This window comes from Argentina anserina, chromosome 6, assembly GCF_933775445.1.
Source record: "Argentina anserina chromosome 6, drPotAnse1.1, whole genome shotgun sequence".
In the NCBI taxonomy this organism is placed as follows: domain Eukaryota; kingdom Viridiplantae; phylum Streptophyta; class Magnoliopsida; order Rosales; family Rosaceae; genus Argentina; species Argentina anserina.
The window spans coordinates 14,281,051-14,302,828 of NC_065877.1; the positions used below are offsets into that span (position 1 = coordinate 14,281,051).

The following is a 21,778-nucleotide window of genomic DNA, read 5'->3' on the forward strand; positions in this document are numbered from 1 at the left end:
AACGTTTTTCTTAATAAACGTTCCGAAAACGTTTCCGTTTTTCGTTTCAAAACATCGCGAACAATAAGTTTCATTTTATTTGAAATTCCAAAACTTAATAGAATTCAAAACAATTCACATATTGTTTTAAAATCTAGGGTTATTACAGAAGAACTAGTCGAGACGTGTGTGATACCACACTGTCCTTAAGACGTTTACGCCTCCTCTACCGGTGCAAGAATGCTTGGCGCTTGTCTCCCAGGATATAACGACTAAACGATTTTAGGAAGTTGCACTACTAATTAGAACCTTCAACGAACTCGAAAGGTACCTCTTTCTATCACCAGAGAAAAGCTAAGAATTTTGAGAGTGGGAGAGGATTGTGTTTCGAATGAGATGATTTTACAATGAAATGATGGTGGCTATTTATACAGTGAGGATTTGCAATCAGCAATAAATAAGATGGCTGTTATAGAAATCAAAAGATCATAACATATATGAGTTACATATGTTACAAGCACTGATTTCAATTCTGTTATAATTTTCCATAACACACAATAACTCAGTTGTTACAAAAGAAGAATTTGAACAGTCAAAACCGAATTTTCGGAAATGCAAAAAAAATCTGCATTCCGACCCTCAATTCGGTGAGGCATTCGTGTCCGCAGGTCGCACGGGCATATACGAGTTTCCCTTGTGACTTGGGATTTGCACCCCTGCGCGTGCGCGAGAGTGTATAAAAAGGCTTACACACTTTACAATCCATACACAATGGATTCTATATAAAGTCTTTTCAACACTTCTCTTTTCCAATGTGGGACAAACACCTTTCTCTCATTCTAAATAGTCATCTTTGAGTGACAATTTCTTATTCACCCACAAACCAAATTACACAAACAAGCATATGATTTTGTAGCTCTCATTATGAAGAACTCAAATCCATGTTCATCTTTGATTAATTTTAAGTTTAACTTAATTAAATTAATCAATTGAAATTTGGTTTTAAATGGTTTTTTCAACCATTTTCCAACAGTAAAGACCATTAATACCATATGGCCTGAAGTGATCAATACATTTGCTTTCTGTTGACAAACTGATAATTGATAAGAGTTAGAAAGTAAAACTCTCGGGTTGTTTTCCTAATGTGTGTGTATATAATGAAGAAGAAATTTCATCAGAAAGCTTTGGGAACCATATCTAATTAATTTGATAAGCTTAAAATCGTCAAAGCTAGTCTTCAATTCGCTGTTAAGAGTTCCGAGTTGGTCTACGTACCACCTTTATTGGTGCTTTGAGTTTGCTTCCGGCGCAATGGCGACACTGTCCTGTTCAAGTTTGGGGAGACTGGTTGGCTTTCTTGGTAGTGTTCAGTACACGGCTATGTATATACAAGAATAATCAAATTGGCTTTTGCCAAATTTGTGGGTAATAAGGCTTGGAAATAAGAACGTAATTATGCGCAAGGGAATGAAGTGGTGGAGAACACTGAAAAATAATCCGGTGCAGCAATAGTCTATGTCTACTGTGGGGTGTAAAACAACACCTGGCTTGGAGATCGAGAAGATCCAGCTAATAGAAATGAAGGGCACTGATCGAAATCAGAATAGAGATTTAACATAACAAAAAATAGAAACTTGGCCGACACTCAACTTAACTAAATCCAACATGGATTCGGAATCGACTCAAGTATATATAAAGTACGTTGTTATGCTCATATCTCTCACTCGTACCATCGACTTCCATCTTGTTATTCTTTAAAAACCCTAACTCGATCACCAGTTACTTAATTCACTTACAAACTTCCATCTCTAAATCTTTCCAAGCCTACGACTACCACTCTACCAGACACCAAGATGAGGTTCAGGAATCCTTCATCTCTGATCAACAAGATACGAAGAAGCCACTCCAAGAAGTCATGCGATCGAGAAAATCTGTTGGTGCATGATCCTGACCAGGTCGAGAGTATATTCGACAAGAAGTACTGGAAGAAGAAGCGGGGTTCAACTCCAGAACATTGTTGGGAGTTTGTTGTGGGCCAAGAGTTGAAGGAATACCTGGTTCCCAGCAAGTACTTCTGGGTGTCAGAGCTCCAAGAACTCATCAAGACACACGAAAGATATGTCGATCGAAGAACTGGTGAGCCGATTGTGCTTCATGAATCATGCTCTACGGAGACCTTTGAGAAGTTACTTCATCAAATCGTCAAGAATCGAAAATGGAGAAGTAACAATTAGAATTTAAATTTTCTATTGTATTCAATACGTCAATGGCGTTCTATTGTAATTAGATTCAGCATATTTTTTTGTTCCATCATATGATTCTGTAAAGAAAGATCAATCGAATTGTAGAAACTTTGTTCTCACTTGATATGTTTTTTTTCCCGATCTTTTATGCTTTGCAGACACTAGAATTTGTTCTAAAATGTCAGGTGATTTTTTCTTTTCTTTTCTTTTCTTTTCAAGAATGTGAGTCAGCCGGTTGTTCATTAATACAATCTGATTTGGATGATTAGAATTTGTTCAAAAGTTTTTCCCTTCTACTGCAAGACCGGAACTCAGTTACTGTTATAAGATGTCATTTCTTGTCCAAATGACCTGACAAAGTTGGGTCTGGCTTGATAGAGGCTAGTGATTTCTCGGGTTCAGAAAGCTTTTGCAACCAAGTTTCGATAATTCACCTTGAAATTTTGAAATAAGCATGGTACTAGTGATATTGTTTGTTCAATTTGAATATACTACTTGCTAATGGTCATATCTTCTCCTGGTATGTGCAGATGAGAAGGTAGTATCAAAAGATCATGTTGAACTGTTTTCTCAATTTATCCTGTTGTACTTTTGAAAGAGCCCCTTCCCATTTAAACATTTAAATAGGTGTGTTCAGTTCTACGTACTGCTTCTTGTCTCAAGTTGTTTCCTCTCAAGTATAGATAGTGTGGCAACTATTTTTCTTTTCCATTGATATCTACTTGTTTCTTGTTATTGTTTTCAGTTTTTAGGAAAGATCTTCAGGAGGGATATAAAACTGTGAGGCATTAGAACTACAGAGCTCCACTGATGAATGCTCAGGTGAGTCTAAGTCAAACTATATAACATATATACAGATAGCTCATTGACTCAACATATCATTGCATATAGTTCCTTGGTGATTATATGTTACATGGTAAGTTGTAATGGCCTCATCTCAGGTCTTGTTGATGAGTAAACAGTGTTGCAATTATGAATCTTTTGGATCATCATGACTTTCTGGAATGTTGAACTACATGCATGATCAGATATCTATATAAATGACTGAAATACTTGAAACAGATACAAGCTTAATTAATATTATGAGCTGTGCGCATGGTATAATATGTCTGCAAAGATGTGAGAATGAGCATGGCAAGAGCTGCCATGAATGATATGAAACTCCACGGAGAAGCAAAATAGGTGCTGAAAAGGAGAGTTGTATATCTTTGAATCCGCACCCTCAGAAATACTTTAAGTTTTCTCAGATGAAACCAGGAGGTACAGTATTCATCTACTCCATTGCACAAGGTTCTAAAATGAAATTCCTTGACAACAACTTCATCTAGTATACTTTTGTATATTTGAGGCAAATATTCCTCTTCACCTCCAATCCAATGGTGATATTTAGTTATCCCCTTCCTTAGAAGCAGAGTGCTGTCCCTCGAGGAACGGATGAGACTCTTCATGAGGCAGGCATATGATGTAACACTGTGATTACTATTTAGACTGCATTGCTCATAAGCAATAAGGTTCCTCAATAATGAACTCGTCGTCTCATGAACAAACAGTGGTGGAATTCTGATTTTCCCCTCGTTGAAAGTTATGTCGAGCAACTGGTCCTGGCTGGAGCCAATGCTGAACTCGACTCCAGACTCCAATAGTTCTGAGGCAGAATAATTGAATCCCCAGACTCTATTCTTTTGGACTCCCTTAAGACGCTGATCTTCAGGTATCAATTCAACATTGAGCCTTATAGACAAATCAGTAGTTTTAGTCGGGAGAAAATAGAACTTGTGCAGGATATCCAACAAATGCTTATACTCATGTCTCCACTCTGTTACTATGCTTGCTTTCAGGCTCGCAGGTTGAAAGAAGTGAAGAGCAAGACAATGCGGCGAAGGCAAATCATTGTCTACATGTGTCTGATGGCCACTGATAGCATCGTACAAATCATGTATAATACATAAGGGGATTTGATTTTCAAGCAATGCCAGATCATGCCGTAAGTCTGCAATCATCCAAGCACTTTCTAGAATCGGATCTGATTCATGGCCTTCTAACTTCCTATGTACGTATAGGTAAAATCTGATGAAAAGTTCCAATATGAAGCAACCATCGACCAACATTATTTCTGCTAGTTCCTCCTGATCAATGTTGCTCATATCTTCAGCATAGCTCCCACGAACCTCTGCGTCCGAATCATAAATCGCAGTCGTCCACTCTCTCATGCAGTCCGAAGATTCTCGTGATCCAAAGCTGAAACTTAGAGCTCGTTTCTGTGCTACTTCTTGTGCTTTCTTAAAAAAGAATAGGGCATAACGCAACTTGTGCTCCCTCATAGCTACCAGGTTAGGCTTGTGCCTATGGAAAGGACCAATCGACACAACACGAGGACTGTAGGCATCCTTATTAACTTGACGAAGTCTATCTGGAACTCTATAGATGCTCAAGTTCCATGGCCGCAGATTGTGTAGCTTTTCTTCGATTTCAGCTGTCCACTTGAGTTTCTTTCGGTACATCTGTTGTGTAAAGCTTATCTCGCTTTCCGGCCCTTCCGAAAGTTGATGTATATGGGATCCGATGCTGATCTCGGTTTCATGCTGTTCATGTATAAAAGGGTTAAAACATATAGGAAGTGCATGTTAACAGCAACAACCCAATACATCATATAGAGAAGATAACAGTGATCTATATAACTTGTGCCATTCAACTGAACTGAAGGGAATTAATTGACAGAAAAGAAAGAGCAGGCAAGCTTGCAGCTAGAGAACCCGGCAACCCATTTGTGTGATTGTGTCTATTCAATTCAGATCCGCAACATATTCATCGAATTCGGAAATCCATTTGCTAGTTCAAATTAACTGTACAAAAACTCAAATAGAGCCATACATATCCAGATAGAGAAAAACTTACCAGACTGTCGGAGTCAGCAGCAGGGTCTTCGATACCGTCCGCCATTGATGAACTGAGATTTGAGAAATTGACTCGAATAAGAATCTCGGGACGTCGATCAATTCGGCCGACACGATATGGACTTCATTATGAAACCAATCATTGGATCCACCTTTGACCTTCGGCCGTTATACTCAAGTCAATGTTATGACTTTTGTCTTAAGTTGTTACACCGAATCCGAACCCGAACCCGAACGAAGACAGAGTTGATTTCCCGCGCTACCCATAACACCATGGTTTCCATCTATGGAAAAGTCTCCATCTTTCACCAGATTCAATCAACCCAAAAGTCTAAACCTCCTTCCAATTTCAATCCCCAAAATGCCCCCGCTTGAACCACGCCGCTTCCTACGGGAGTTGCCCGACAGCCGTGCGCAAAGGCCGGAGACGCCACCTCGAGGATCGCGCTCTCGACCTTCGTCTTCCATTTCCTGGTAATTGATTCAATTCAATTCAATTCAATTTGGGGCCAAATTTGGTATTGGTGGTGGAATTTACCTAATTGACATTGCTGTTGAGCAGGTGAATTGGGGATTAGGGAGGTTAAAGTTGGGATTGTGGCTGTATTTGATGGGCATAATGGTGCTGAAGCAAGTGATATGGCTTCAAAGCTTTTGTTGGAGTATTTCATATTGCATACCTATTTTATTCTTGATTTATATAAAGATTCAGGAGCAAAATTGCAACCTGGTAGAGACATTTATATTTCAAGTGGTTTGCTCCGACGGCCTGAATTGGATATTGCAAGGTGATTTTCTGTGTGTGTATGTGTTTCTTTTCTCCTGAATGTCATGTCTAAGAAGCTTTTGTGATTGAGTTTGTTGAGGTTTTATGATGTTTTCTCAGGTTTAAGCCTTCTTTGGGAGCAAGGTCCGATGATTCGCTTCATTTTGATATTTTGAAAGAAGCATTGTTGAGAGCAATTCATTGATGCTATATTTTCTATGGTATGTTACATGTTGTAGTTAGTTTAATGTTTCTCTGCATGGTTCAACTAGTAAAGCATGATCTTCTGTCTTTTTTTGTTATCTCTGGGTTAATGTTGCTCCTATTTGAAATATGAAGGAAGCATCTTGGAAAAATCTTGTTTCGGGTACTACAGCCTCGATTATGCTACTTGCTGATGGTCATATATTAGTTGCCAATGTTGGGGAGGCTTTTCTGTGCTCAGAAAAATTGCAATCTCCTGCTGAGGCTAAAGGTAAGAAGGATGTTGATCTCGGAATGTAGCTGTTTACTGTTCTAGAGTACTTTTTTTTTTGTTTAGCGTTTATTTTTGTCTATTGCAGCTGCTTATTTGAGGTACAGGCGGGAAAGGCGTGATGGTGTCATTACTCCCATATCATCACCCTTAGGAAACTATAAGAAACATTTTGAATTGGCTTCCTCCTCCTCTGGGTTGGTGCATTTTTTTTCAGTCAAGGAATTGACAAGAGATCATCATCCAGACAGAGATGATGAAAAATTTCGTGTCGAAACTGCTGGTGGCTATGTGGAACTTGGTGATGTGCCTCGAGTAAATGGCCAGCTCGCTATTTCCAGATCTATCGGCGATGTAGCTTTCAAAAGGTGCGGGTTTAAAACTAACATATTATTTCCTCTCATGGGTAGTACTTTTGGAAGAACCCCTTCTCATTTACTTAGGTGTGTTCAATTACACTTCTTGTCCAAGTTGCTTACTCGATTCAATTTATGCTCTCAACTGTCATCAGGTTTGGCCTTATCTCTACACCAGAGTTGACAGATTGGCAACCCCTGACTGTAAACGATACGTATCTTGTAGCTGCATCTGATGGAGTTTTTGAGAAGCAGAGCCTGCAGGATGTATGTGATTTATTGTGGGCAGCTCGCAGTTATGATTCTGGTATATTGGAGTTCTCTTCCTCGCCGTGTTCATACTCATTAGCTGACTGCATCATTGATACTGCACTGGAAAAGGGCAGTATGGATAATGTTGCAGCTGTTGTTGTCCCGTTGATACCTACTTCGTTTTTTAAAGAGTTTTTCTATGGAAAGATCAGTTTCCGAGAGGGACAGAAACTGTGAGACATTAGGACTACAATGCTCCATGGATGACTGCTCAGGTGAGTATAAAACAGTAGAACATACAACTCGATCAACATCATAGCATATAACCCTTTGTAGATTTTCTGTTTCCTAATCTCTGAACAATTACTTTTCTTACCTTGATCAGCTAATGACTCCAATTATGAGTTATGACCAAACAGCAATAGAAGATTACTGGTAAAGCCCTGAATCCAATCATCATTGCCATCTTAAAAGTAAGCTTTTATGCCAAATGGTTTTGTTGATGTAATAGCGTTGTATCAAAGCATAGGATAGGAAAATGGAAGAGAGAGCCACATTGGTGATCAATAGATCTGGAATGTTGTACATATTCCAGGTCCACTGTAGACAGCTATACTATACATCATTAACATATATATAAACAGAGACTGAAAATCAATATATATTTCTAGAGTCAATGGGAAAGTGTGTGTGTGCTGGAATGTCATATCAGTTTTATTCTTCTTTGAAATTCTTCTTCTTTTACAGGTCAGAATTTTGTAGTTTGTGCTTTTGGTAATACAGTTCATTATGAATTTCAAGAACACTACCCATTTTTGCTTTGGCTACACTTTGCATTGGGTACTTTTAAGTTGAGATGATATATGAGGACCCAGAAATTATGTCTCTTGAAAGGAAATAAAGCGTGGGTCACAAGTTATAAACAGAGAAGCATGTCTAATGAATATTACACCCAGAAATTATATGGGTTCAATACATAGCAAACTGAGTAGGTAATTAGGTGGCCATACTTTAAAAAGGGTTGTGTAGAAGAAGAAGAAGAAGAAGAAAGAGTCCTTTAGAACATAGATGAGGGACCAAATTACCCATGATGACCGGCCTAAAAGGAAAGATGTTCACATGGAGAGATCTCTCTAATTAGATCCCGATTGCTCTCTTAATAATGGTGTGGCCATATGTGATCACTTTAGGTCTCTAGCAAAGCAACACTTTTTCTTTGCTCTGTGTGTAATAGTATCTCAAAGTTCATCAACGATTATTTGAAAAAATAAATATACATTGTGCAACTGGTGCAAGATCCTTTTACTAAACAATCATGTGATTGGTTGGAGGAAAAACATGACATAATGTGGAATGTTCTCTTCACTATGTCCTTTGTATCTAATCACGCTCTTTGTCATCGCTTTCCATCATGAGCATAATATTAGCTAGACATGTGTTTGAAGCAGCCAAAGAAGCTCTAATTACACTGAAACATACTATTCTTTTCTCTTTGATGGATGAAAAAAGAAACGTAACTATATACGCATTGGCGTAGCCACACTAAGGATAGAGAGGGGTCAAATGACCCTCGATTTTCAACTTTAGCATGATTGGTTGAAATATTAGATATTTGCACTTCAAGCATTTTAGTACATACAGTTAAAGTCATATGATTAAGTAATGGTGTCCTAATTCCCCAATATTCACATATCTTTCTTAAGATTTGTTATAAACTTACAATTATTAATCAATGAATCTATATATTTCATGTATATTTTGTGTATACATATATGTAAACTGATATATGTAATTTTTTTCAAGAGTTAATTAATATGAGATGATTATTCTTTCCGTGAAGCTCTTATTAATTTAAAATCGGTGAAAATTCTCTCACATTTTGTTTATTTTTAAACTCTGACCCTCTTATATTATGATTCCGGCTATATATGAATTTCTCTTTCTACTCTACTTCCCAACTGATTCAAATAATTATGTTTCTGGCTACGCCTGTATATACTAATTTATCTTTCTACTCTACTTCCCAACTGATTCAAATAAAATGTTTGAAGCCGCCGAAGGGAAGACAATCAAACCAAGCAACCGAAGAATGAGAACGATGAGCTAAATTAACTAATCTTATCGGGCAAAAAATTAGCGTCGCGAGATGAACATGGTTTTTGTGCAATCAAGTTATTAGAAACCAGAAAACTTTGTGGAAGACTGGTTCAAAGTAGGAAATGAAGACGAGGAGGATGGGCGGGAGTTGTGGGTTTCACGACGTGAGTCGAGAAGGAAGAGGAGGTCAATGGGGGAATGGAAGTCGGAATAAAACGTGGGGAGGAGAACAAAGTGTCCGGAGAGATGTGACCGCACTTGAATAAAACACGCCGACATCATCTCCAAGTCAGTTTTGGCCGAGTTGTCATTCCTCGCTCGCTAGCCCTCTTTTTCTTTTTCGCACCGTCCCATGTACCACCACCCCCACTGCTCTACTCTTCTCCTATCCCCCTAATTGCTATTTTTCTATGACTGATTCACAACTCCACAAGTTCAAGGGCATTTGCGGAAACTAATTACTAGTCTCAAAATTGTCTTCTCTCACCTCATCACTTTCAAAATGAAATAAAATATTACAAAATTAAAGGGCATTTTCAGAACCTGATTACTAGTCTCAAATTTTCTTAGTTCTCACTTTACCACTTTGCTAGTTCGAAAAGCATGAAATGTTCTATGATGAGCTTCATTTTTAATTTTCATACTTGTCGATTGAATTACAGTTGTGAATCTTGAAATGTTACATACTTATATCTACTGCTTGTGCATAGTATAACCAAATCAACACTAAAAAAAACTCATTGTGTACATCACTTAGTATCGGAGTGTCCATCAACTGTTAAAAAGTGACATCAAAATATCAATTAAGAACTTGACAATTACTATCCTAAAAAATAAGAGAAAATTTCATATTTGGATGGCGCGAGGGAAAGAAATGGCGATGTTTCCAAACGTGCCCTTGGTCAGAGAAAGAAAGGACGTGTGGGGCAAATTGATAGCAGTAGGGGCATAGTAGTCATCACAGTGGCTTAGAGACCGAAAGTGAGGCCAGCTGTTAGCACAACGAACGTGACTTGGAGAGTGGGGTCAGGATCTCCAAGACGTCGCATTTGAGCCTCATTTAACCTGAATTTCATTTCCCAAACACCATCCTCTTATTTTTAAAACCACAGGGCGGGTACCCAACCAACCCCCATTCTATTCTCTCCTCTCTCCCTTCTCTTAGTAACGCTAAAAACGTTTCCATTCTCAGGTACCCTTTTCATTTATCTTTGTTTCAATCTAACCTGGTTCTTGTGTTTTATGCTTGACAGCAGTGTTGCGTTCTGGTTCATTGATACATTGGTTTCATGTTGAGCTCGATCAGTTTTATGTTATAATGATGATCTGCATGATCTGATTGCCTGCTTTAAGTTTTGTTATTTTCTCATAGATTACAGAGTGCTGCTGATATATTTAAATTCTTTTATCGATGCCGGCATCAAATCGCAATAGTATTATGTCGGATCAGATGTACAGATATGAATGTGATCCGAAAATTGTTCACATATTTATGAAAATTGATGAAAGGTTGTGTTTTTGGGCAGCAGACAAATTAAAAAATGGCAGAAACGGAGGATATTCAGCCCCTTGTTTGTGACAATGGTACTGGAATGGTCAAGGTACTGATCCCATGTTCTGTGTTTTATGATCCCAAAATGAACTTTCTTAATTAAGTTCTAGATGGTTAAGCTGATCTTGATTGATTTGATGGTGCAGGCAGGATTCGCCGGAGACGATGCTCCAAGAGCTGTGTTTCCCAGCATTGTGGGACGGCCTCGCCACACAGGTGTGATGGTGGGGATGGGACAGAAGGATGCCTATGTAGGAGATGAGGCTCAATCGAAGAGAGGTATTTTGACTTTGAAATACCCGATCGAGCATGGCATTGTTAGCAATTGGGATGATATGGAGAAGATCTGGCATCACACATTTTACAACGAGCTCCGTGTGGCTCCAGAAGAGCATCCAGTTCTTCTCACAGAAGCACCCCTTAACCCCAAGGCCAATCGTGAGAAGATGACTCAAATCATGTTTGAGACATTCAACACCCCCGCCATGTACGTTGCCATTCAGGCCGTCCTTTCTCTGTATGCCAGTGGACGTACAACTGGTAAGCGATTCGATTGAGTGCTTGATCTTTTTCTTTGCAATATGCATGAAATACTATTGTCAGTTTTATGAACTCTCATAACCCAAACAGTACCGGTGGATCACATATAGACACCAATGAAATTTGAATATATATGATATGCTATCTTATATGTTTGCAGTGGAAAATGTATGCATTTCATTATTATGTGCCTCATAATCAGAAAATGTTCTTATTTTGATGGGGGAGAAAAATCAAGCCATCTTCAGATCCTGATGGGCAACGCATTGCCATATATGATTCGGCTCCATTTTACTTAGTTGCATAGGTTTATGAACTAATAGCTCTGGGAGAAAGAACCTTTTACCTTCTATGCCGTAATTTGAGCTCAAGGACCAGATGATTCTTGAAGCTCAAGAAGTTATCTTTTTTACTCTTAATGAAGGTTATAAGACTGATATGATGCTGATTTGTGGTCATGGTTTTCTGTTCAGGTATTGTTCTTGACTCTGGAGATGGTGTGAGTCACACAGTTCCTATATATGAAGGGTATGCACTCCCACACGCCATCCTTCGTTTGGACCTCGCTGGTCGTGATCTTACAGATGCCCTCATGAAAATCTTGACGGAACGTGGTTACTCTTTCACCACTACTGCCGAGCGGGAAATTGTGAGAGACATGAAGGAGAAATTAGCGTATATTGCTCTAGACTATGAACAAGAACTAGAGACATCAAAGACCAGCTCATCTGTTGAGAAAAGTTATGAATTGCCTGATGGGCAGGTAATCACAATTGGTGCTGAAAGATTCCGATGCCCTGAAGTCCTCTTCCAGCCATCCATGATTGGGATGGAAGCTGCTGGTATCCATGAAACCACGTACAACTCTATTATGAAGTGCGATGTTGATATCAGGAAGGATCTATATGGCAACATTGTTCTCTCTGGTGGCTCCACTATGTTCCCTGGAATTGCTGATAGGATGAGCAAAGAAATTACAGCATTAGCTCCAAGCAGCATGAAAATTAAGGTTGTAGCACCGCCCGAGAGGAAATACAGTGTCTGGATAGGAGGCTCCATCTTGGCATCCCTCAGCACCTTCCAACAGGTAATGTGCTGTGTGCAAATGCAAATCTACTTACGCACTGCTTGCTATTCATTTTCCATCCTTTCCCGTCTTTGGCACAACTTAAAACTATAATGTATAGTTTGCAGACACAGGTTATTCATAACAAACACATTTATCACAACAGTTTTAGCATCAATATTGTTGTCTCTTTAGTTAAATTCGAGCACAAAAAAAATAGATACTGGAAGAGAACATGTGCTGATTGTGCTCAATTGAAAACAGCAGGAAAACTCACTCATATTTCTAGGTTCTTAATTGATTTGATAAGTATTTTTAGTCCTGAGGACATCCTCAATGAAATAGGCTCTGAAACACATCACAGCATCTCACTTGTGTTTTCAAATTGCTTACTTGAAAATTATTCTATTTTATGAGTGCAGATGTGGATTGCAAAGGCCGAGTATGATGAGTCTGGCCCCTCAATTGTTCACAGGAAATGCTTCTAATTGCACAAAGCAAGAGGCGGACAAAGATTTTACACTAAACAGATTTTGTATCACGGAAAGGCTTCGATTTAAGTGGTTGCAGAATTTCTGTTCCTATTCATTTTTCATTTTCATTCATGTTTATTTCTCTATGTCTGTTATGTTGGGATGAGCATGGAGGGAGGCGAGCAAAATATGATCAATATTCGATTATTTTGTTACTGCTTTGTAGAGGATTTATGTATTGTTACTGATTTGGGTTTGGTTGAATCAAAAATCCCCTTCAATATTATTTATTCCTTATGTTTATAGTTCGCTGATTCCAGAGAAGTAGTATCTTTCATGTCTGGTGACTACTGCGTTTCAGATATTAAACTAGTCATTCTCTATATTATCTTCAATAGGGACTGAAAAAACAGACAAATTGTTGATTGAATATGTTCCAAATGACTAGACCAAATTCTTTGCAATAAGACAAAGAAATTTCCAAATTCTTGTTCAATCTATGCAGTGTCATTTGGAATGTGATTGCCATCTCTTTCGTAGCACAGACAACTTGGGGGCAATCATACTGAAAAGATTCTTTACGTCACCCAGATTATGAGCAAATGCCAAAAAATGTTCTTTACAAACTTACGCAGAAATCACTGAGCAATGTCAAGCTATACCGACTTCCGTGCTTATTCACTTCATTGAAAATTATAGCTTGTAGTGCTGCATTATATGCATTTTTTCAAGTTGTGTAAAAAAAAAAAGCCAAACAAACAAACAGTAAGAATTTCCATATATATATAATCTGACCAGGATCCAGAAGTTTTTTTTTTTTAATCATATTTCAGAATTGGACAATTGGTATACCAAATCTACATACATTTATGTGTGAAAATCTATAACACGCTAGGCTCTTTGTTCATCTTGGGTTTAATTGTTATAATGTGTAAACCTGGTCCTGAAGCTGCTCACAATATGCTTCTCTCAGCACATGATCTGTTATAGCTGATAAATCTAACGACAAGCAACAGATACATCTTAGATGAAAGATGTCAAGATATAGGCTTGCTGTAGTTATATTATAGAAGGATCTAGAAATACACAATTGATTCTCCATCTGAGTCATCACAGTAAAATTCACTTGGTCATATGCTAAAGATGCCCAATAAGATTACATCTCTAGCTCCAAATTCTTCAACACAAAATGGCGCTTGAAATGCTTGATAAAAACACATTATGTGAAACCAAATAGACTGCACAACTTTTGGGTGTATACAGACTCCAAAAAAATTGGAAGCTTGCCCGAAGCTTTGCCTAGGGTGCATGATTATATGTAAAGAAATCAGTTTATATAAAGAAGTTTTCAAAATGTGTTGAGAACAACAGCTGGATGAAACAATCCAATGTTAAGAGAAATATTGAAGAAAAGCAAAACATCTCGATCAGCCTTGATGAACCTGGTCTTCTAAAACAAGACAAAGGCAATCAAGTTACTGGGTGCTGTTTACTCTAAGAGCCAGAGACTTCACATTTGTATCAATCCTTGAAGATGCTAAAACTTGATGGTGCAACGGTGTCATTGAACCCTCTTACTGATAGCTCAGGTACAGGTTGAGTTTTCCCCAGTAAATCATGATCTATAAAAATGACAACAATCGTAATATCGTCATGAATCTTCCTTCTTTCACCCTTTTCAACCTTCTTAAGCTCATCATACGTCATGCTACTTCTTCTAGCTGCCTTACTCAGACATACTTTCAGGAGTCTCTTTGCAATTCCCTAACATTTATGAAAAACAAAAGAGAACAAAACGTTATTAAAATCTAAATAATGAGAAAAAGAAAGGACAATAGGCATTACAGGGAAAAAATTGACATACTTCTCGAGGATTGTTATGCACAACTTCCACAGCTTCCTTGTTAGTCATGAGATCCCAAAGACCGTCTGACGCAAAAATAATAAATCTATCTTCAGGTTGTAGAACTCTAGTATATACAGATGGTTCTGCTGACAGGACAGGCCGCCTGAGGGGTTCAGGAAGTTGGAATCTCAGAAATGAAGGATCAAGAGAAAATTCTGGTCTCTTCAAGTATGCGTCGCCAATAGATCTGGACACCTGAATATAATTCCAGTTACGTGAGTACTTCAAGGGAGAATAACAAAATAATAAACATCACATAGATCTATAATGAAGCTTATCCCTGCTAATTTTCAAAGATACATGACTGAAGCCATGATAACCATTGATTTACTTGACCCAAAACGAGAGAAACTTCACCAAATTGACACAAAATTGATATTATTAAAAAACCAGTGTTGCTGTTTCATGCATCTGTGCTCGTCAGCATACAAACATGTCTGGAGAGGACACCATGCAAACTTTTACTGTGAAGATATTTATATTACTGCAGTTCTTAAGCATATAAGACAATACAATCAAGAAACACTCATATCACATATCCTAATGGTACTCATTTTAAAAATTGGGTGCCCTTCAGCAGGATGTGGAAAGCATACGTCAAATGACTTCACAAATTACATTTTTACAGACCGCATAAAGCCATAATTAGAAAGCAGGTAATAATATTAGTAACAGATTAAAGAATCATCATGCACATACAAGTTGCCAAACAAGCCAATAAATTGAAAAAGACAATTATGAAGTGAACCTGTATGATGCCTTTGATACGCCAAACTCCCTTCACCAATACTACAATGTGTGAATCATTTGGATGCAATGACTTGAGCTCTTGTCTGACCTCCGCCATACTAGCATTATGTTCCTTATTCAGCTGTTCGGCAACTATCTTATTTGATCTACCTACAAAACCAATTACGGCTCTCGAATCACCTACATTAGCAACATACAAAGTCCCTCTCCAGATAACTCCAACCAGACAACAAGAACCCTCCGCTGCAATCACTGGTTTTATTCCACAAGTCCTACGCACAAGAGTAAGGAACCCATCCTCGGTAGCAGAAAAGGCACTTCTAAGAATGTCTTCAGATATGGTTCCTTTTTCTCGAGCATGTCCTGTAACACAGTAAATAAGTTTTAATTTGAAAATTCCAAAAATACTTCAATCACCAGTAAAAATCAAGGATGATGCCCACAATACAGAAACTAAGCATATGAATTTCCAATAGGGAAACTCCAGACTATCTTGTACATTAAGCTCTATGTGATTAATATGAAAAACAAATGCAAGTATTCCCAAACTATCTTGTTCTTCTTCAATGCTTGAACTTTTTATTTTTACCACATAAAGCTTAGGCATACACAAGAATGAACTACAGTGTGAAAAAGTAAAAGAAACAGAATTAGCACTGCAAAACATATTTTCTTTTTCCAATCACATAGTTAGGCATTTAAATCCACTCCAACTATGCAAGAACAAATTAGATCCACCATATTACTATACTTCGAATTCATGGAACCAATCCTCTCTTTCTCTTCCCAATAGATCCACCACATGATTCAAACATAAAAACTAAACAAACTTGCTGATATAACAGCAGAAACAACAAGACAAACACACATATCTGACAAAAGGGCCAGTCTTGGATGCAGAGAATGGAAGAAAAACAAGAGAACCCAAACAAAAAAAAAAACTTTAGCAAAATGAAACCACACAACAGCTTTCAGCAAAACACAAATTCACAGATAAAGATCACAAACCAATTGCAAGAAGAAAAATCCCAAAACCATGAAAACAAAGAAGTTCTCAAGAAGATGATCACAAATCCAAGAACTCTGCTTTAACACCAATTCCAAGCCATAAAAAAAAATGCAATCCACATTGAAAAAAAAGGCGACCCTTTTCAAGATTACAAGCAAGAAAACGTAAGAAAAAGACTTGAGGGGGGGGGGGGGGGTACTCACTCATGAGATTGACAAGGAGATGGTCAGAGATGTATTTGGAGGCATCAGGTCCACCATGGCCATCATAGACACCAACAAAAGTAGCCTCCCTGCCAATCTCAACCTGACTCTGATCCTCAAGAACCGCATTGGCCTGAACCACAGCGAATGAGAATTCACCAAAAGCGTGCTTGTCAAGGGCTCCTCCTCCTCTGCACCAAAGCAGAGGGTCTCCAAGGGTGGACTCATCAAGATCATCGTCCTCGTTCATTCGGGCATATCTCCTCACCGGCTTCCAACACGTCCCCGCAATCCTTGCCAGCCACGAAAACATCCCTCATTTCCCAAACAAAACCCAACACAAACTGCCTTTGTTCTGCTCTCTGCTCACTGATCACTTGTCACTCACAAACCCAAGATTGGAAGATTTAAAGATTGTGGGTTGTTGGTTGGGTTTGGAATGAAGGGTTAGAGAGACTTGGGTGGGTTCTTTTGGAGTCCACTCTTTGTCTCTCTGTGGAGTTGAAGAGGGAGAGACTCGCAAATCGTATATTGCAGAGGTTTAGAGAGAATTGCAAACAAGTAAAGTTGACGAAAGCGTGTGAGAGGCACTCTTTTTTTTTTTTTTCTTCCGAGGTCTTTTTATTGTTTTAGGTTTGGGATCTGGCGGAAAGGACACTAGTTTGATGACCAAATTACAGGTGTGCCATGGAAAGTGAAATGGGCACAACCCATTTTTATATGGAAGGAAGGAAAGAAATAAATGGAGAGGGAGATGATGGGGATTTCATATTCTAATGGTGTTTTATTATGAGTGAAAATGATTTTGGACAACCAGGACTCTAGGAGTAGGGGGTAAGGTGGAGTCACCTCTTTTTCCTTAGCAATTTCCTTTCAATTGACAATTATGTCTTCTTTTTTTAATGAAAAAAGGTAACTTAAGTAATAAGGTTTAAGGATGAATCCAGAGATATTAAAAAAAAAAACAGAGAGATACTTTAAAAATGCATTGCATTGTCTTGAGATGACCTCGTCCAAACCACCAAAAGTAGTCGACATGATCGTGAACTCGGTTTTGAATCTCACTGATTAAGTGATACTAATTTGAGTCATCAATCTCTTACTGGTGACCATAAAGAATAAGCGTTAAGTCCCATTATTCTTAAGTGGTCAGAGGGATGAAGTGTTTCAATGATTCCCTAGTGCGGATTAGAACCTAAGCTTGCAACTTCTTTGAGGAAATTGTGTGATCTTGTCAAAGAAAAAAAAAGATATCGTCCATAATCTTGACAAATTCAATTGATGAAAAAAAGTAAACACATATTAACTTTATTGCTTTAGGATATACAATTTATTGTGTTTTCTTCCCTTGATAAACTCATTTGTTAGTTGTCCCAAGAATCAGAAGCTCACTCTTAGTTTTGAGTTTTGACCACTTGTTATGGATTTTAGACTTGCCATCAATATGTAATATGAGTGGTTTTTTAGACCATTGCGCATAAATCTGTCTTCTGTTGAAACACAAAATTGGCACAGACCATTTCATATTCTGATTTTAGAATGTAGAAAATAATGGACAAGTGCAAGTAGAAGTGAGTGGTACGTAAAATTGATCTTATGAATCTTTCTTGACTTAGCTGCTATCCATTTTTTATTTCAATATGTTGACAGATGGAAATTAAAACTGTTCAAAAGATATTAGCTTTCTTGTTTTTTTCTTCTCAAATTAAAACACTTTGTTTTTCTTAAAATCATTAAACAAAGCATATTTGGCATAAACCCATTACAAAACCCTGATCTATTCTTGGTAGTATTATTATAAATGGGATTCGGCAGATTGCTTTCTTGACCTTAAACAATGACACAGCAATGGCCTATATTCCTCGAGCTTTTATATATCCAGAAATGAAGCTTCCCTCCTCTTTTTAGCATTAGTCTTTATAGACTCTTCGGTATCACCCATGTGCAAGCAAGTCTCTTTTCTCAGAATCTTATGATGAATTCATGATGATGATGCATAAGCTCTACAACTTATCTTCTCCAATTATATATACAAATGAAAATGAATGAAGGCCAGAAACAAAGCAGCAGATTTATTTATTTGTAAAGATAAAGACTTGTTGGCAATATATTAATTCGAGCAGATCCCATATACCACGTGTGAGTGAGTAGGTTCAACCATGTAAGAGCTGAGCTGAGCTTATCAGGAAGAAAAGAGAAGCCAGCTTTGTCATTGTTTTGTGGGATTGATTATATGAAATGATGAAGGAAATGCAGAGGTAGGAGGATGTTGTTTTCCAAGAAAGAAGATTGTAAAGAAGAAAGATGGAGGACGAGGAGGAGACACACGAGGCATGTGAGACACTCACAGGGTTGGGTTTGCTTGGGTCAGCTGTCACAGCATTATTTCAGGTCAAATTTCAAAACAGGAAATGGATTCATGGTAGAGGCACAGTTGAACCCCATGTAATAAAGATAAGTGTTGCTCACAGACTGAGATGAGATGAGATGTGGGATATGGTTGGGGCATGATGTTTAAGTGTGGTTCCATGGTCAATGTCACATGTATGAGTGATGTTCCCTTTTATTTTATTTGGCCAACATAGTGGGTTGAAAGCTCTACCAACAACAATGGATATGAGGTTGGCATGGGGATTTTGGCCAGTCTCCACTGCCTTGGATTTCTATGTAGGACTTCTTCCCCTTGCTCATTTCTTTTCTGCTGATATTTTGTGCAATCTTCATTTCTCCACCATATATATCACACCTTGTTCAAAACATCTGAATTTTATCTTCTAGGTAAATATAAGTCGATTGTTTAGCTCGATCGAGGGAGTTGAGATCAGTAGACATATTATGTTCACATCAATTACAATTTACAAGTACTTTGAAATTACTTTAATGCTTGAGAATAAGTCATGGTAAGTAATACGATGCTTCAAAACATGAATATATGTTATATGCTAATATAGTTGAGGACTTGAGGTTAATGTAATGGTAATACATGTTGCTCACTTTGAGTATCTATAAACTGTTGGCTCCCCATCCCCAAATAATTAAAGTTCTAAACTGGTTGAGGCAATGATACTTTAATACTCATTAGAGTCCAACATGTAAAATTCAACTTATTGAGGGTTTGTATTCTCAAAAAAAATAAAAATAAACTACTTGAAGGTTTGAGAGAGAGCAAGAATTTAGCTTTATTCGATTGATTGTATTGGAAAAAATATGCAAAAAGAATGAGAACGCGAAATTGAATGTAAATTTACACACTAACTGAGGTTTGCTAAAGTAGAAGTTTATGTCTTTCTGATAGCATAGTCAAAAACTGTTCTTGGAGCTAAACAATGTCATTTATCAAACGCCTGTGCCTATTATAATGCTTCTCCATGAAAACCTTTGAAGCCCCTTCAATGGTCCTCCTCCAAGTCTGCAGAAAATGAATGCAACAAAAAGAAAAGGGTTGAGAAACCATAATGTCAAAAATCTATGACATCAATATAAGCTGACTTTCCTTTCCCCATTTGCAATTGTAAACAATATATCAGTCATCAAACTCATCATCACTACATTTTATACACATCATTTTCTATGTGCTTCATGTCTTTCCTTTCCCCATTTGCAATTGTAAACAATATATCACTCATCGAACTCATCATCACTACATTTTATACACATCATTTTCTATGTGCTTCCTGTCTTTTCCTCTGTGGACATAAATAGAGATGGGCACAGCATAGCTGGCAAATTGGACCAAATTACTCTAGTGACAACTTCAAGAATAGAAAAGGCTGCAGAAATGGAGTTAAGAGAGTTAGAGAGGGTATTTTAGTGAGTACCACTTGTTATACTACTAGGCTGCAGATTTTGAGGGAGATGGTAGCTGTTATTGGACCCTGCTCTATATAAAGCACAATGGTGCTTCCTAATTCTTACACTACAAAAGTGCTTCCTATGTTTGCAAACAACTCCTGCATAATTTTTCTTTTAGTCGGAAAAGTCTATTTCATCAGCTACTAGATCGATGATTTATAACCAACAGTTGATTATAGGGATCAATAAAATTATTAGTTCAATATTGTGGTGGTAATTTACGTCTGTTTCTTGGGACTTCAATCTAATTTAGCGGTATGTTTTGGACTGTAACGAACTACATAAATATTGCAGACACTAAATTAACACTCATAGCTGACATCGGGGCCATTAAGATTCCCCCACATATGGTCCTAGTGTTGGTTGGTGGAAACCAATACAAGTAAATGAATCAATACAAATATCAAGAAATTCTAATGTTGGTAGCAATTTTTCACAAGTGGTTATTATTAGGCTTTGACAACTGGTTTAACTTGGCTGTGAGTCTTCTAACTGTGTTTTCACAGAAGTAAAACATAATAATATATGGTTCATTCTCTTATTGGGTTGCAGTTAAATCTACACGACTCCACTAAGATCAACTGCCAGTTTGCCATTCATCTTCAGGGTTAATAAAAAAAATTGTACGAGAAACATGAATTGAAAGGATGAAAGTGTTACCTTGTGGATGGTACCAAAGAGAGACTTGTTCCTGATATCTCTTGATCTGCCATGAACACCAAGCTGCCTAAGCAGCAATCCCTTGTTCTTAGTCCCAGCAACAACAGGAAGCAGTGACCTCCTCTCCACTAAGCTACCACTCTTGCCATCTGATAGACTCTCACTCTGTTCAAACTCACCGCTCTTCCGGCTTCTCTTATTTTGTTTCGAAAGCGCCCTGATCGCCTTCTTCTTGGCAGAGGCCTCGGCCTCATTGCAAGAATCAGCAAATTTCCTGAGCAGCTCATCTGATCGCCTCTTGGTCACATGTTGAACACCAGCAGAGGCAGCAGCAGTAGCAGCAACAGCACTAGTAGAACTAGGAATAGGAGTAGGAGGGTCCATTACAATTGTTGATGATGATGATGAGGAATTGAGAGAGTATGAGAATTGCAATAGGAGTTGGGAATTTTGGGGTTTGTGATTTTGGTAAGTGGGAAAATATTGGACCGTTGGAGTTATAGAGGAATATGATTTGTTTGAATAATTGGGGGTGGGCAGAGAGATATAGCCGTTAGTGTATGATTGATTGTCATGTGAATTTTTGGGAATACATATTTAGAGTACATAAATTCCAATTTGACATAATCTGATGCTTAAATAGGCTCCCCCCATGTTCACACTGACACAGATTGCACTCCATCTTCCTGGATCTGGATCGGATCA

At 37.9% G+C, this 21,778-nt stretch overlaps 5 protein-coding genes across 5 annotated transcripts; 2 read left to right on the forward strand and 3 right to left on the reverse strand.

The window, feature by feature from the left end:
* Positions 1-3,087: 3,087 nt before the first annotated feature.
* Positions 3,088-5,584, reverse strand: LOC126800013 (UPF0481 protein At3g47200-like). The gene is made up of 2 exons (XM_050527285.1): positions 5,118-5,584; positions 3,088-4,804 (listed from the first exon to the last, which is right to left on the reverse strand). Exons 1-2 carry the CDS (start codon positions 5,160-5,162, stop codon positions 3,293-3,295), a joined length of 1,557 nt encoding a protein of 518 aa, XP_050383242.1. The 5' UTR covers positions 5,163-5,584; the 3' UTR covers positions 3,088-3,292.
* A 91-nt stretch (positions 5,585-5,675) lies between these two features.
* On the forward strand, positions 5,676-7,892 carry LOC126800035 (putative protein phosphatase 2C 50). The gene is given in 8 exon segments (XM_050527323.1): positions 5,676-5,904; positions 6,003-6,083; positions 6,085-6,103; positions 6,222-6,357; positions 6,446-6,725; positions 6,869-7,163; positions 7,165-7,240; positions 7,351-7,892. Coding segments are annotated over 8 exon segments (1,062 nt in total). The 5' UTR covers positions 5,676-5,755; the 3' UTR covers positions 7,377-7,892.
* Positions 7,893-10,209: 2,317 nt separating this feature from the next.
* LOC126800024 (actin-like) lies at positions 10,210-12,996 on the forward strand. Its single transcript, XM_050527306.1, has 5 exons — positions 10,210-10,254; positions 10,592-10,663; positions 10,761-11,154; positions 11,628-12,241; positions 12,643-12,996. The coding sequence occupies exons 2-5, from the start codon at positions 10,604-10,606 to the stop codon at positions 12,706-12,708; spliced, it is 1,134 nt and encodes a 377-aa protein (XP_050383263.1). The 5' UTR covers positions 10,210-10,254; positions 10,592-10,603; the 3' UTR covers positions 12,709-12,996.
* Positions 12,997-13,814: 818 nt separating this feature from the next.
* Positions 13,815-17,144, reverse strand: LOC126800020 (probable protein phosphatase 2C 68). The gene is made up of 4 exons (XM_050527302.1): positions 16,562-17,144; positions 15,348-15,712; positions 14,558-14,794; positions 13,815-14,457 (listed from the first exon to the last, which is right to left on the reverse strand). Exons 1-4 carry the CDS (start codon positions 16,872-16,874, stop codon positions 14,215-14,217), a joined length of 1,158 nt encoding a protein of 385 aa, XP_050383259.1. The 5' UTR covers positions 16,875-17,144; the 3' UTR covers positions 13,815-14,214.
* A 2,578-nt stretch (positions 17,145-19,722) lies between these two features.
* Positions 19,723-21,457, reverse strand: LOC126796932 (uncharacterized). Its single transcript, XM_050523646.1, has 2 exons — positions 21,074-21,457; positions 19,723-19,970 (listed from the first exon to the last, which is right to left on the reverse strand). The coding sequence occupies exons 1-2, from the start codon at positions 21,455-21,457 to the stop codon at positions 19,881-19,883; spliced, it is 474 nt and encodes a 157-aa protein (XP_050379603.1). The 3' UTR covers positions 19,723-19,880.
* Between the last annotated feature and the right edge of the window lie 321 nt (positions 21,458-21,778).